Source organism: Schistocerca piceifrons, chromosome 3 (genome assembly GCF_021461385.2).
Source record: "Schistocerca piceifrons isolate TAMUIC-IGC-003096 chromosome 3, iqSchPice1.1, whole genome shotgun sequence".
Taxonomy (NCBI): domain Eukaryota; kingdom Metazoa; phylum Arthropoda; class Insecta; order Orthoptera; family Acrididae; genus Schistocerca; species Schistocerca piceifrons.
The window spans coordinates 412,301,159-412,314,892 of NC_060140.1; the positions used below are offsets into that span (position 1 = coordinate 412,301,159).

Here is a 13,734-nt window from a genome sequence, read left to right on the forward strand (position 1 = left end):
TATATCTTCTGGCAAGAGGGGTGGGTTAGGTTGTTTTGGGGGAGGAGACCAGACAGCAAGGTCATCAGTCTCATCGGCGTAGGGAAGGATGGGGAAGGAAATCAGCCATGCCTTTCAAAGGAACCATCCCAACATTTGCCTGGACCGATTTAGGGAAATCATGGAAAACCTAAATCAGGATGGCCGAACGCAGGATCGAACCGTCGTCCTCCCGAATAAGAGTCCAGTGTGCTAGCCACTGCACCATCTCGCTCAGTTTTTGGCAAGAACAAGTAGAGACCCTGCAGTAGTTCACACTACAAAAACTACTCAAAATTACTAAGAAACGTTATTAAAAAATCAAGAAAAATGCACATAATGTCAGAAATCAGTACGTCTGACAACAGAATTAAGGCAATATGGAATATAGTGAAGCAAGAGACAGGACAACCAACCACAGAAGAGGATAACATTACTATTGAATTGAATGGAAGGGTAATAAATGACAGGTCACAGGTATCAAATGTATTTAATAACCATTTCTTAAACATAGTAGAAAGGATAGGGACCAACAGTTCCAGAGAAAGATCGCAGCAATATGTTGAAGAAGTAACTGTCATACAATTACATCATATTAACATACCACCAACTTCTACTTCTGAAATTAAGAGGGTCATACATTCTCTCAAGAATAAAAGCTCTTCTGGTTTTGATGGTGTTTCCAATAGAGTACTAAAGGTTTGTTCCCATATAAGAAGTCTGGTATTGTCCAAAATATGTAATGCATCATTAACTCAAGGCATTTTTCCAGAAGACTAAAATACGCCACTGTTAAACCCCTCTTCAAGAAAGGTGATAAGAGAGACGTCAATAACTACAGATCTATTGCTAACATCATCTTCCAGAATTTTTGAGAAGGTGATGTATTCTAGAATAGTATCTCACCTTGGCAACAATAATATCCTCAGCAAACCACAGCTTGGCTTTTAGAAGAGTTGCTCCACTGAGAATGCTATTTACATGTTCACACATCAGATATTACAAGCATTAAATAATAAAATAGCACCAGTAGGTATTTTCTGTGACCTATCCAAGGCATTTGATTGTGAATCATACTATACTCCAAAATAAATTGAAGTTTTATGGGATTGATGGTATAGCCAACCAATAGATCATGTCATATCTAAAAAAAAAAAAAAAAATTATATATATGCAGAAATTTGTACTTAGTAGTAATTCAACCAACAGAATCCAGGGACATAATTCTGATTGGGGAGAAATCTTGTATGGGGTTCTCCTATACTGTTTCTCATATATTTAAATGATAGCCTTAATGACCAGGAGCAGCGGTGCTTACATAGAGTTGTCAGTGTTAACAGACAAGCAACAATACATGAAATAACCACAGAAATCAATATGGGACACAACAAAAATATCCATTAGGGCAGTGTGACCCCCCCCCCCCCCCATGAACCATGGACCTTGCCGTTGGTGGGGAGGCTTGCGTGCCTCAGCGATACAGATAGCCGTACCGTAGGTGCAACCACAACGGAGGGGTATCTGTTGAGAGGCCAGACAAACGTGTGGTTCCTGAACAGGGGCAGCAGCCTTTTCAGTAGTTGCAAGGGCAACAGTCTGGATGATTGACTGATCTGGCCTTGTAACAATAACCAAAACGGCCTTGCTGTGCTGGTACTGCGAACGGCTGAAAGCAAGGGGATGCTACAGCCATAATTTTTCCCGAGGGCATGCAGCTTTACTGTATGATTAAATGATGGTGGCGTCCTCTTGGGTAAAATATTCCGGAGGTAAAATAGTCCCCCATTCGGATCTCCGGGCAGGGACTACTCAAGAGGATGTCGTTATCAGGAGAAAGAAAACTGGCGTTCTACGGATCAGAGCGTGGAATGTCAGATCCCTTACTCAGGCAGGTAGGTTAGAAAATTTAAAAAGGGAAATGGATAGGTTGAAGTTAGATATAGTGGGAATTAGTGAAGTTCGGTGGCAGGAGGAACAAGACTTCTGGTCAGGTGACTACAGGGTTATAAACACAAAATCAAATAGGGGTAATGCAGGAGTAGGTTTAATAATGAATAGGAAAATAGGAATGTGGGTAAGCTACTACAAACAGCATAGTGAACACATTATTGTGGCCAAGATAGATACGAAGCCCACACCTACTACAGTAGTACAAGTTTATATGCCAACTAGCTCTGCAGATGACGAAGAAATTGAAGAAATGTATGATGAAATACAAGAAATTATTCAGATTGTGAAGGGAGACGAAAATTTAAAAGTCATGGGTGACTGGAATTCGAGTGTAGGAAAAGGGAGAGAAGGAAACATAGTAGGTGAATATGGATTGGGGCTAAGAAATGAAAGAGGAAGCCGCCTGGTAGAATTTTGCACAGAGCACAACATAATCATAGCTAACACTTGGTTTAAGAATCATGAAAGAAAGTTGTATACATGGAAGAACCCTGGAGATACTAAAAGGTATCAGATAGATTATATAATGGTAAGACAGAGATTAGGAACCAGGTTTTAAATTGCAAGACATTTCCAGGGGCAGATGTGGACTCTGACCACAATCTATTGGTTATGACCTGTAGATTAAAACTGAAGAAATTGCAAAAAGGTGGGAATTTAAGTAGACGGGACCTGGATAAACTGAAAGAACCAGAGGTTGTACAGAGTTTCAGGGAGAGCATAAGGGAACAATTGACAGGAATGGGGGAAAGAAATACAGTAGAAGAAGAATGGGTAGCTTTGAAGGATGAAGTAGCGAAGGCAGCAGAGGATCAAGTAAGTAAAAAGACGTGAGCTAGTAGAAATCCTTGGGTAACAGAAGAAATATTGAATTTAATTGATGAAAGGAGAAAATATAAAAATGCAGTAAATAAAGTAGGCAAAAAGGAATACAAACGTCTCAAAAATGAGATCGACAGGAAGTGCAAAATGGCTAAGCATGGATGGCTAGAGGACAAATGTAAGGATGTAGAGGCCTATCTCACTAGGGGTAAGATAGATACCGCCTACAGGAAAATTAAAGAGACCTTTGGAGATAAGAGAACCACTTGTATGAACATCAAGAGCTCAGATGGAAACCCAGTTCTAAGCAAAGAAGGGAAAGCAGAAAGGTGGAAGGAGTATATAGAGGGTCTATACAAGGGCGATGTACTGGAGGACAATATTATGGAAATGGAAGAGGATGTAGATGAAGATGAAATGGGAGATATGATAGTGCGTGAAGAGTTTGACAGAGCACTGAAAGACCTGAGTCGAAACAAGGCCCCCGGAGTAGACAACATTCCATTGGAACTACTGACGGCCTTGGGAGAGCCATTCCTGACAAAACTCTACCATCTGGTGAGCAAGATGTATGAAACAAGCGAAATACCCTCAGACATCAAGAAGAATATAATAATTCCAATCCCAAAGAAAGCAGGTGTTGACAGATGTGAAAATTACCGAACTATCAGTTTAATAAGTCACAGCTGCAAAATACTAACACGAATTCTTTACAGACGAATGGAAAAACTAGTAGAAGCCAACCTCGGGGAAGATCAGTTTGGATTCCGTAGAAACACTGGAACACGTGAGGCAATACTGACCTTACAACTTATCTTAGAAGAAAGATTAAGGAAAGGCAAACCTACGTTTCTTGCATTTGTAGACTTAGAGAAAGCTTTTGACAATGTTAACTGGAATACTCTCTTTCAAATTCTAAAGGTGGCAGGGGTAAAATACAGGGAGCGAAAGGCTATTTACAATTTGTACAGAAACCAGATGGCAGTTATAAGAGTCGAGGGACAAGAAAGGGAAGCAGTGGTTGGGAAGGGAGTAAGACAGGGTTGTAGCCTCTCCCCGATGTTGTTCAATCTGTATATTGAGCAAGCAGTATAGGAAACAAAAGAAAAATTCGGAGTAGGTATTAAAATTCATGGAGAAGAAACAAAAACTTTGAGGTTCGCCGATGACATTGTAATTCTGTCAGAGACAGCAAAGGACTTGGAAGGGCAGTTGAATGGAATGGACAGTGTTTTGAAAGGAGGATATAAGATAAAGATCAACAAAAGCAAAACAAGGATAATGGAATGTAGTCAAATTAAATCGGGTGATGCTGAGGGAAGTAGATTAGGAAATGAGACACTTAAAGTAGTAAAGGAGTTTTGCTATTTGGGCAGTAAAATAACTGATGATGGTTGAAGTAGAGAGGATATAAATTGTAGACTGGCAATGGCAAGGAAAGCGTTTCTGAAGAAGAGAAATTTGTTAACATTGAGTATAGATTTAAGTGTCAGGAAGTCGTTTCTGAAAGTATTTGTATGGACTGTAGCCATGTATGGAAGTGAAATATGGACGATAAATAGTTTGGACAAGAAGAGAATAGAAGCTTTCGAAATGTGTTGCTACAGAAGAATGCTGAAGATTAGATGGGTAGATCATATAACTAATGAGGAGGTATTGAATAGAACTGGGGAGAAGTTTGTGATACAACTTGACCAGAAGAAGGGATCGGTTGGTAGGACATGTTCTGAGGCATCAAGGGATCACCAATTTAGTATTGGAGGGCAGCGTGGAGGGTAAAAATCGTAGAGGGAGACCAAGAGATGAATACACTAAGCAGATTCAGAAGGATGTAGGTTGCAGTAGGTACTGGGAGATGAAAAAGCTTGCACAGGATAGAGTAGCATGGAGAGCTGCATCAAACCAGTCTCAAGACTAAAGACCACAACAACAACAACAGGGCAGTGTGGTGAAATTTGGTGTCAATCGACTAGAGTAGCAGATGACTGATGTGAATGCCTCGGAGGACATTGCCTGAAGTGCCTCTCCTGGTCTCATGACCTTATCGGTTGGACCCTAGGTCAGATGAGTCCCGGTTTTAGTTGATAAGAGCTGATGGTAGGGTTTGACTGTAGCGCAGACACCACAATGAATGTCAACAAGGCACTGTGCAAGTTGATGGTAGTTCCTTAACGGTGTGGGCTGTGTTTACGTGGGATGGACTGGGGGTCCATGGTTATGTTCAGCTACTTGGAGATCATATTCAGCCATTCATGGACTTCATGTTCCCAAACAATGACGGAATTTTTATGGAAGTCAATGCACCGTGTCACCCAACCACAATTTTTTTCATTTTGTTTGAAGAACATTCTGTACATTTTGAGCGAATGATTTGGCCACCCAGATTGCCTGACAAGAATCTCATCCAATATTTATGAGACATAATTGAGAAGTCCGAATGGCTCAATATTTCTGAAAAGGGCTTTGAACAAATTGTTGTGTCCATGTCACATTAAATTGCTGTATTACGCCAAGCTAAAGGAGGTCTGAAACGATATTAAGAGGTATCACATGACTTGTCACGTCAGCATAAAGTTTCAGAATGAACAGTGTTTCAATATACAGGGTGATTCAAAAAGAATACCACAACTTTAAAAATGTGCATTTAATGAAAGAAACATAATATAACCTTCTGTTATACATCATTACAAAGAGTATTTAAAAAGGTTTTTTTTTCACTCAAAAACAAGTTCAGAGATGTTCAATATGGCCCCCTCCAGACACACGAGCAATATCAACCCGATACTCCAACTCGTTCCACACTCTCTGTAGCATATCAGGCGTAACAGTTTGGATAGCTGCTGTTATTTCTCGTTTCAAATCATCAATGGTGGCTGGGAGAGGTGGCCGAAACACCATATCCTTAACATACCCCCATAAGAAAAAATCGCAGGGGGTAAGATCAGGGCTTCTTGGAGGCCAGTGACGAAGTGCTCTGTCACGGGCTGCCTGGCGGCCGATCCATCGCCTCGGGTAGTTGACGTTCAGGTAGTTACGGACAGATAAGTGCCAATGTGGACTCTCCATACAGTTGATTGTGGAATTTGCAGCTCTCTGCTAGCCCTGCAAGTCAATTTTCCTGGGCTGCGAACAAATGCTTGCTGGATGCGTGCTACATTTTCTTCACTCGTTCTCGGCCGTCCAGAACTTTTCCCTTTGCACAAACACCCATTCTCTGTAAACTGTTTATACCAACGTTTAATACAACACCTATCAGGAGGTTTAACACCATACTTCGTTCGAAATGCACGCTGAACAACTGTCGTCGATTCACTTTTGCCGTACTCAATAACACAAAAAGCTTTCTGTTGAGCGGTCGCCATCTTAGCATCAACTGACGCTGACGCCTAGTCAACAGCGCCTCAAGCGAACAAATGTACAACTAAATGAAACTTTATAGCTCCCTTAATTCACCGACAGATAGTGCTTAGCTCTGCCTTTTGTCGTTGCAGAGTTTTAAATTCCTGAAGTTGTGGTATTCTTTTTGAATATTTGGTACACAGTATTGTTATGAATCAACCCATAATAAAGCTGCTTCAGTTTAGCATAAATATACAGCCTCTACATAGCATTTTCATAATAAAATAAATATACATTCACAGAATTAGTCTGGGTCACATATTTTGGGCTTGTGTGAGAATAGTTATTATGCCTTTTTCCATGGCCCCTAATAGTGTGTGCAGTAACTATGAAGGCAAACTCACTGGAGCAGAAAGATTTTTTTGGGTGAAATAAGGAACCACAAATCATTTACAACAGATTTGGAAGAAAAAAAAGTACTGTAGGGCATATTTTTATTTTTATTCAGTTATTTGGTGAATACCAAAATAAATAACAAACAATGACAGCCTGCACATAACAATAGCATGTCAGAGGCTGATGATCAACATTTTTGGTACATGGACCAGAATAATGCAAAACAAGTATACTCGTTTAGGGAAAAAACTCTTTAGTAAGTTTATTACAATCTCTTCCGAAAAAACAACACACCCTGGGAAACATCCTGGAAAGCCAATTTGCATTCATAAAGGGCAGAAGCACGATACAGACAGTGAAGTGCTTAATGAACCAAATAGAAGAGACACTGAGACATGGGAGAGATGAGTATTATACAGTCTTTGTAGATCTCGATAAAGAGTTCAACTCAGTCGTAGAGGACAACTAATGGAGAAACTGAAGAGAATGACCAAGGAGGGAGACCCACTAGTGTAAACAATTGCGGCACACCTTCAACAAAATCTGATTCAAAAACACAACAATGCTGAAATCTCAGAGTAAATTATGCAGATGAATAGAGTTCTCCAAGAACACCCTATGAGCCCAACCCTCTGCTACATCTATATAGTTGATGTGACAAACATAATGGTGTCTCAAATGCAGATACAGTTCTGTAGAGAGAGGGACACAGTGTAAGGATCAGCAGAAAGGGAGGCCATACAGAAGGCACAATGAAGACTAGGAACAGGGGCAAAGGAAAATGATCTAAAAGTAAGCCAAGAAAAGACAGTTCAAATAACATTTAGGAAGGGAGGAAAAATATCACCAATGAGATTATAACTCCACAATATGAACGACTGCAAATAGTAGGGAAATATAAATATCTGCGGATAACACTACAGACAACAGCAACATCTTACAGTATGCATATTCTGAAAAGAGCAGGAGTAGGCATCAAGGCCTCACAAAATATTCGAAACATAACCAATCTGCTGAGAACCACAGCAATGACACTATTCAAAGCGGCTGTGGCACAACATCTTAAGACATATGTATGAGAGATCATGTGGGAAAAATTTAAGATCGTCAACATGAAAAGAATATAAAAAAACCAAGACAACGTTCATGAAAAGTATACTGGGAGTGTGAAAAACACTGCAATCCAGACTTACATATGAATTCACGAAAGAGTTATTTCATAGAGGACACCGATATACTACACCGGAGCCTACCTTCCAGAGAATCATATTAGGAACTGATTAACATCATGGACTGGGAGAAGAGTGATTAACATCATGGACTGGGAGAAGAGTGATTAACATCATGGACTGGGAGAAGAGTGATTAACATCATGGACTGGGAGAAGAGACACCTGGAATTCAACAAACCAGCCATACTGGACCAGAGTAATAACAACAAGACTCACAATACACAGGTTTCATCATAAAACATGTACCAACAGCACACTGCACAAGCCAACTGAAGAGAGTGCTACGACCACAAGGGGTGTAAGAAATACCATATTACAATGTGTGTGTGTGTGTGTGTGTGTGTGTGTGTGTGTGTGTGTGTGTAGAGAATAAAAACTGTAACAGATTACAGCAAAGACTAAAACTTACATATTAATGCCCAATCTGAGCACACTTTTCTCATTTTAAAAAACTTTGAAAACTTTAAAATGTAGCAAACAGTGTCTCAATTGAAGCATCCTGGCAGACTAAAACTGTGTGCTGGACCCCAAGAGTCGAACTCGGGACCTTTGCTTTACGCGGGCAAGTTCTCTACCATCTGAGCTACCAAAGCACGACTCACGCCCCATCCTAAGGGGTGTAAGAAATACCATATTACAATGTGTGTGTGTGTGTGTGTGTGTGTAGAGAATAAAAACTGTAACAGATTACAGCAAAGACTAAAACTTACATATTAATGCCCAATCTGAGCACACTTTTCTCATTTTAAAAAACTTTGAAAACTTTAAAATGTAGCAAACAGTGTCTCAATTGAAGCATCCTGGCAGACTAAAACTGTGTGCTGGACCCCAAGAGTCGAACTCGGGACCTTTGCTTTACGCGGGCAAGTTCTCTACCATCTGAGCTACCAAAGCACGACTCACGCCCCATCCTAACAGCCTCACTTCTGCCAGTACCCTAAGCTTCACAGAAGCTCTCCTACTGTAGAGTGATAATCTCCTTCTAGAGTCCCATTTACTTACAGTAAATTGTTGCTAATGCGCACACGCACACACATGAACACACACGCGCGAGCGAGCGAGAGAGAGAGAGAGAGAGAGAGAGAGAGAGAGAGAGAGAGAGAGAGAGAGAGAGAGAGAGAGAGAGAGAAGAAGCTTCCATGTTTTTCTTACCTAAATGTATTGTTTTTTCCTGTAGTAATATTTTGAGGACGAGATATCTGAAGCTTGGCTTCTTTTAGGCGAACATAAAATTCATCATCTTCCAAACCCCAGCCCCAATATTTATTGCTCATTCCATTGACTTTTTGGAAATCCTCCCTGAAAACCAATTTTTTAAATAATAAGTTATGTTTTTTTAAATAATCTGATACATCACACTCCTTTTTAACCAATATTATATTGCCTCTTTCATTATCATTCTTTAAAGACATACATCACTTTACTAATGCCTTACATACCAGAAGTAACATAAATGGCAAATGAACATAAAAGACTCGGATGTTTATGAGGAGAGCACCTTTGAATGTGAGTTTTAAAGTAAAGATTTACTCTATGGACAATTTATGAGATAAATAGCACTGTTAACATCATTTAAGGAGTTATAAAATGCCCAAGTTGCACCTTGGTGTGAAGCTCACAACTGTCCCACTGTAAATGGTTCAGTAAATCAGTTACAACATCTGAGAAAGGCAAGGTGTATCACCTCCAATAATATTACTCCTACTAGAAATTGTGTGACAAATTCTAATATATCTATATATATACTCTGCAAGTGACCATGCGGTGGGTGGCGGAGGGTGCCCTGTACCACTACCAGTCTCTTCCTTTCCTGTAACACTCTCAAATCGAGTGAAGGAAAAATGACAATCTACATGCGTCCATATGAGGCCCAATTTCTCGTACTTTATCTTTGTGGTTCTTATGCGAAAAGTATGTTGATGGCAGTGGAATCATTCTGTTGTCTACTTCAAATACCAGTGCTCTCAATTTTCTCATAGAGTTCTTAGAAAAGAATGTTGCCTTCCCTCCAGGGATTCCCATTTGAGTTCCCGAAGCATCTCCATACTACTAACATGTTGTTCAAACCTACTGATACCAAACCTAGCAGACCACCTCTAAATTGCTTCGATGCCTTCCTTAAATCTGACCTGGTACAGATCACAAACACATTAGCAGTACTACAGACTAGGTGATCACGTTAGTGTCCTACATTGTGGTCCTTTACATATGAACCACATTTTCCCAAAATTTGCCCAATAAACTGAAGCGCACCATTCACCTTCCCTAACACTGTCCTCAAATGCATGTTCCATTTCATATTGTTATGCAATGTTACACCCAGTTACTTAAACACTGTGACTGTGTCAAGCTGGACACTACTAATGCTGTATCTGAATATTATGAGTTTGTTTTTCCTACTCGTCCTCATTGACTTACATTTTTCTACATTTACAGCCAGCTGCCATTCATCACACCAACAAGAAATTTTGTCTACGTCATCTTTTATCCTCCAACTGTCACTCAACTTCAATACCTTCCCAGACACCACAGCATCATCAGCAAACAACTTCAGATTGCTGCCCACCTTCTCTCCCAGATCATTTATGTATATACAAAATAATACTGGTCCTGTCTCACTTCTCTGCAGCACTCCTGATGACACCCTTACCTCTGATGAACACTCATCATTGAGGACAACACACTGGGTTCTATTACTCAAGAAGTCTTCAAAGAGGAGCAGGAGGAGATTAGTGGGGTCGACAGAAGCGTCCGATCCCACGCGTCGGCTTTGACCCGTGACGTAAGGGTGCTGTCGTGTGTGACGTCATGACGGTGCGGAGTTTGGTTTGAGTGTGGCTGTCTCCAGTTCTGTTTTATCTTATTTTATTTACTTTTCTGATCTGTTCGTTCTCGTGAGATTTTTTTTTTTTAATTTAAAAACACTTATTACTTATTTTAATTATCTGTTTCATCCAATTTCTGTTTTAGTTTATTATATTTATCTTTCTGATTTGTTCGTTCTATCCCGTGAGATTTTTTTTTTTTAAAGAGACAAAAAACACTAATCAGCTACTGAAGCATCTTTATCTTCTATGGGTTGCAGGGGTTACGACCCCTGGGGAGGTGGATGGGTATTCATGCATGGCTGTCTTCACTTACACGTTGTAGCTACGCAAGGCGTCTAAATTTGTTTATATTTAGTTTGCCCCCACCCAAAACACCCCATTTCCCGCGCTTGTCCCGTTAGTGTCATTAGGCTTCTTGTGGAAAGTATGTGTGTTTTTGTTTCCGCCATATTTGTGACGTCATGGGTCAAAGCAGACGGGCGGGATCGGACGCTTCCGGATTTCCGATTAGTGCTTATTGTCTTATCGACAATGAGGTCATTAGAGACAGAGCAGAAGCTCAGATTAGGGAAGGAAATCAGCTGTGCCCTTTCAAAGGAACCATCCTCGCATTTGCCTGAAGCAATTTAGGGAAATAACGGAAAACCCAAATCAGGATGGCCAGACACAGGCTTGAACAACTGTCCTCCCAAAAGCGAGTACTGAACGCTAACCACTGCACCATCCCATTCGATAGAAGTCTTCAAGCCACTCGCCTGTCGGGAACCAATTCCAAATGTTCATACATTCATTAAGTCTGCAGTGGGACACTGTATCAAATGCTTTCAGAAATCGAGAAATAAGGAATCTGCCTGCTGCCCTTCACCCATAGTTCGCAGTATATAATGTGTGTCAACAACTCAATCAAGTAATTACACAAACCACCTAACTGAATGTTAATGGGAAACAATTGCGGAAATACACAGAAATGTTTACGAAGATATTGACAGCTATATACTTACCTCTTAATTAGCAATATTCCTCCAACAAATGTTGAGTAGTTGTAGCGTGGATGCAGCTGTGGAGATGCCACATGAAATGGACCACTCTCTGGATATCCGTATGACAGTTGTGAATTAAGTGGGAGAAGATCAACGTCATGCATTGCAATGTAGTCACATTCTGGGCACACTTCTCGGAATCCAACGTTGATCAACGCTGCACGGTTGAATCGGTAACTGTCGATCTTTAAAACAAAATTCCCGTGTCAATGCACGGAAGAAACAAACCTGGCTGAACATTTCTTACTGTAGTATTATTCTGAAGCCGGCAAGACAATATTTACCTGATTTAATACAAATATTTGATGATTTATATTCTGCTTTTTCAAAAACTTGTGCATATGAGGGGCAAATTCCAAAAGTTCGTCAAAACGGTCCCTAAAAGGAACTAGCACCGCTAGTTTATGTTTAGCTTTGTCACCCTCTGTCTGATACGTTTGTTCTTCGGTTTTCCGTTCCGTTAAATCACTTGATTGTTTATCCGCACAGTCACAGACATCTGTAAATTGTTAACGTGCTAAACAAACATTTTACGTTATTAGTCACTCAGCAACAAACACGGTGAACTGGCAACTTACCCGAAGTAATTGGTGTCAAAGCAATAAAGCATCCAAGCATGAATGTCATGAATATACACAACACCAGACACTTAGTTCTCCACAAAAGAAGTCCCAGATACACACCCATCTTACATCATGCATTAATAACAAGCAGGAGTACGAAACATTGCGAGACAGTCATTTAAAGAAGGATTGTCTGCTGAATGATTATACACCATTTGTCTAATTCAGATTTGTATGACGAACACTTCTCAACATAGCTCTTGCAAAACATATCGTTAACTTTTCTTGTGCCCAATGTCCAATTCAAACAAACTATTCTATTAATTCGTAACACCATTGCCTCCACAGCTTTCAAATTCACGCCCGACATCCGTCTGCAAGGCAGACAGTCTGCAATGAGCTTCGCGAGAAGAAATCCTACATTTGAGATATCTGTGCATTGGCTGTCTTATGGGCATCTAAAACTTGCACATGCATTTCCCTCAAACGCTTTAACTTGATTTGTTTGCATCTCAGTCTGGTTCCTTCTAACCACATGGTAATTATAGACATACAGGATAGGTAATGTCACTGTAATATGACTTTTCTTAATAACCGCTACACGATTCACGTGGGCAAAGCGCTACGGCATGCGCGACAGCATTCTTTTGGCATTTGAAAGCTGAGTCAACAAAATTACTCCATCACACACAACACCTCAACTGCTCCACGAACCCGATCACTTACGGAGTTAATGGGAAGAGCCGATACTCTACGAGACAGCAAACGAAAAACACTCGTAGATCAGGAACTTGATGACTTATGTTGAGAGTGCGTAGCTCTGATTACAAATGTCTCATTAAAAAAAATTATTAGAGGCACCTCCAGCGAAATTAGGTGTGCAGGAGTTCCGGCGCCGCTGGCTTGCCGAATAAAGCTGGAAGCCAGCTAGTGGAGTAAACACGGTACCGTATTTATTGCTGACAAAGGAGCACACAGAAGAATCACGTGCTCACAGTACAGCCCTTCAGGACGAACTTTAGGACGTCATATCGTATTTGAGTAAATCACCACCAACTGTTTCTGAGGCAGTAATTCGTGTCTCCCGAGAGCACGCTATCTGGCATCAAGTTGGCTTGTTCAGTTCACAGAGATATCTCCACATCTGAGATAGTGTCCTGCTGTTCAAGCTTCCCTCGCAAATTACTTGTCATAACTGTTGCTCTAGTGTCTTAGTTAGTGGAGGAATATTGCCTTCTCAGTGTTGAATTTCCCTTTGGCCAGAGGTGCTTGTATGCTGTCACTAGTAATGTGGGCATGACCCCCTACACTGTTTACGAGGGGCACGAACTTGGAAGTATCATAAATGATTCCATAACTGTATAGTATGAATTCGAAGATCATGACCATGTTTCCAGGTGTTCCAGTCGGAAGGCCAGTAGTGAAGCATCAAGAATGCATTCATATATGTGTTACACAGAAGTCCTGTTGGGGTTGTGCTTGAACACGCTGTCAGAGATTGATGGTGGACGAAGTCCTGTGGACCATGCATGGTACAGGTGATAAAC

At 40.7% G+C, this 13,734-nt stretch overlaps 1 protein-coding gene across 1 annotated transcript in view; it reads right to left on the reverse strand.

Annotated features, from left to right (window-relative positions):
* The window catches only part of LOC124788322 (beta-1,4-galactosyltransferase 7), a 28,577-nt gene extending 16,009 nt beyond the window's left edge, over positions 1-12,568 (reverse strand). Inside the window, exons 1-4 of the mRNA XM_047255561.1 lie at positions 12,203-12,568; positions 11,909-12,123; positions 11,586-11,809; positions 8,909-9,055 (exon numbers count right to left, since the gene is read on the reverse strand). Of these exons, the coding sequence (XP_047111517.1) occupies positions 8,909-9,055; positions 11,586-11,809; positions 11,909-12,123; positions 12,203-12,311 (695 nt within the window). The 5' untranslated portion in view covers positions 12,312-12,568. The remainder of the gene's footprint in view (positions 1-8,908; positions 9,056-11,585; positions 11,810-11,908; positions 12,124-12,202) is intronic.
* Between the last annotated feature and the right edge of the window lie 1,166 nt (positions 12,569-13,734).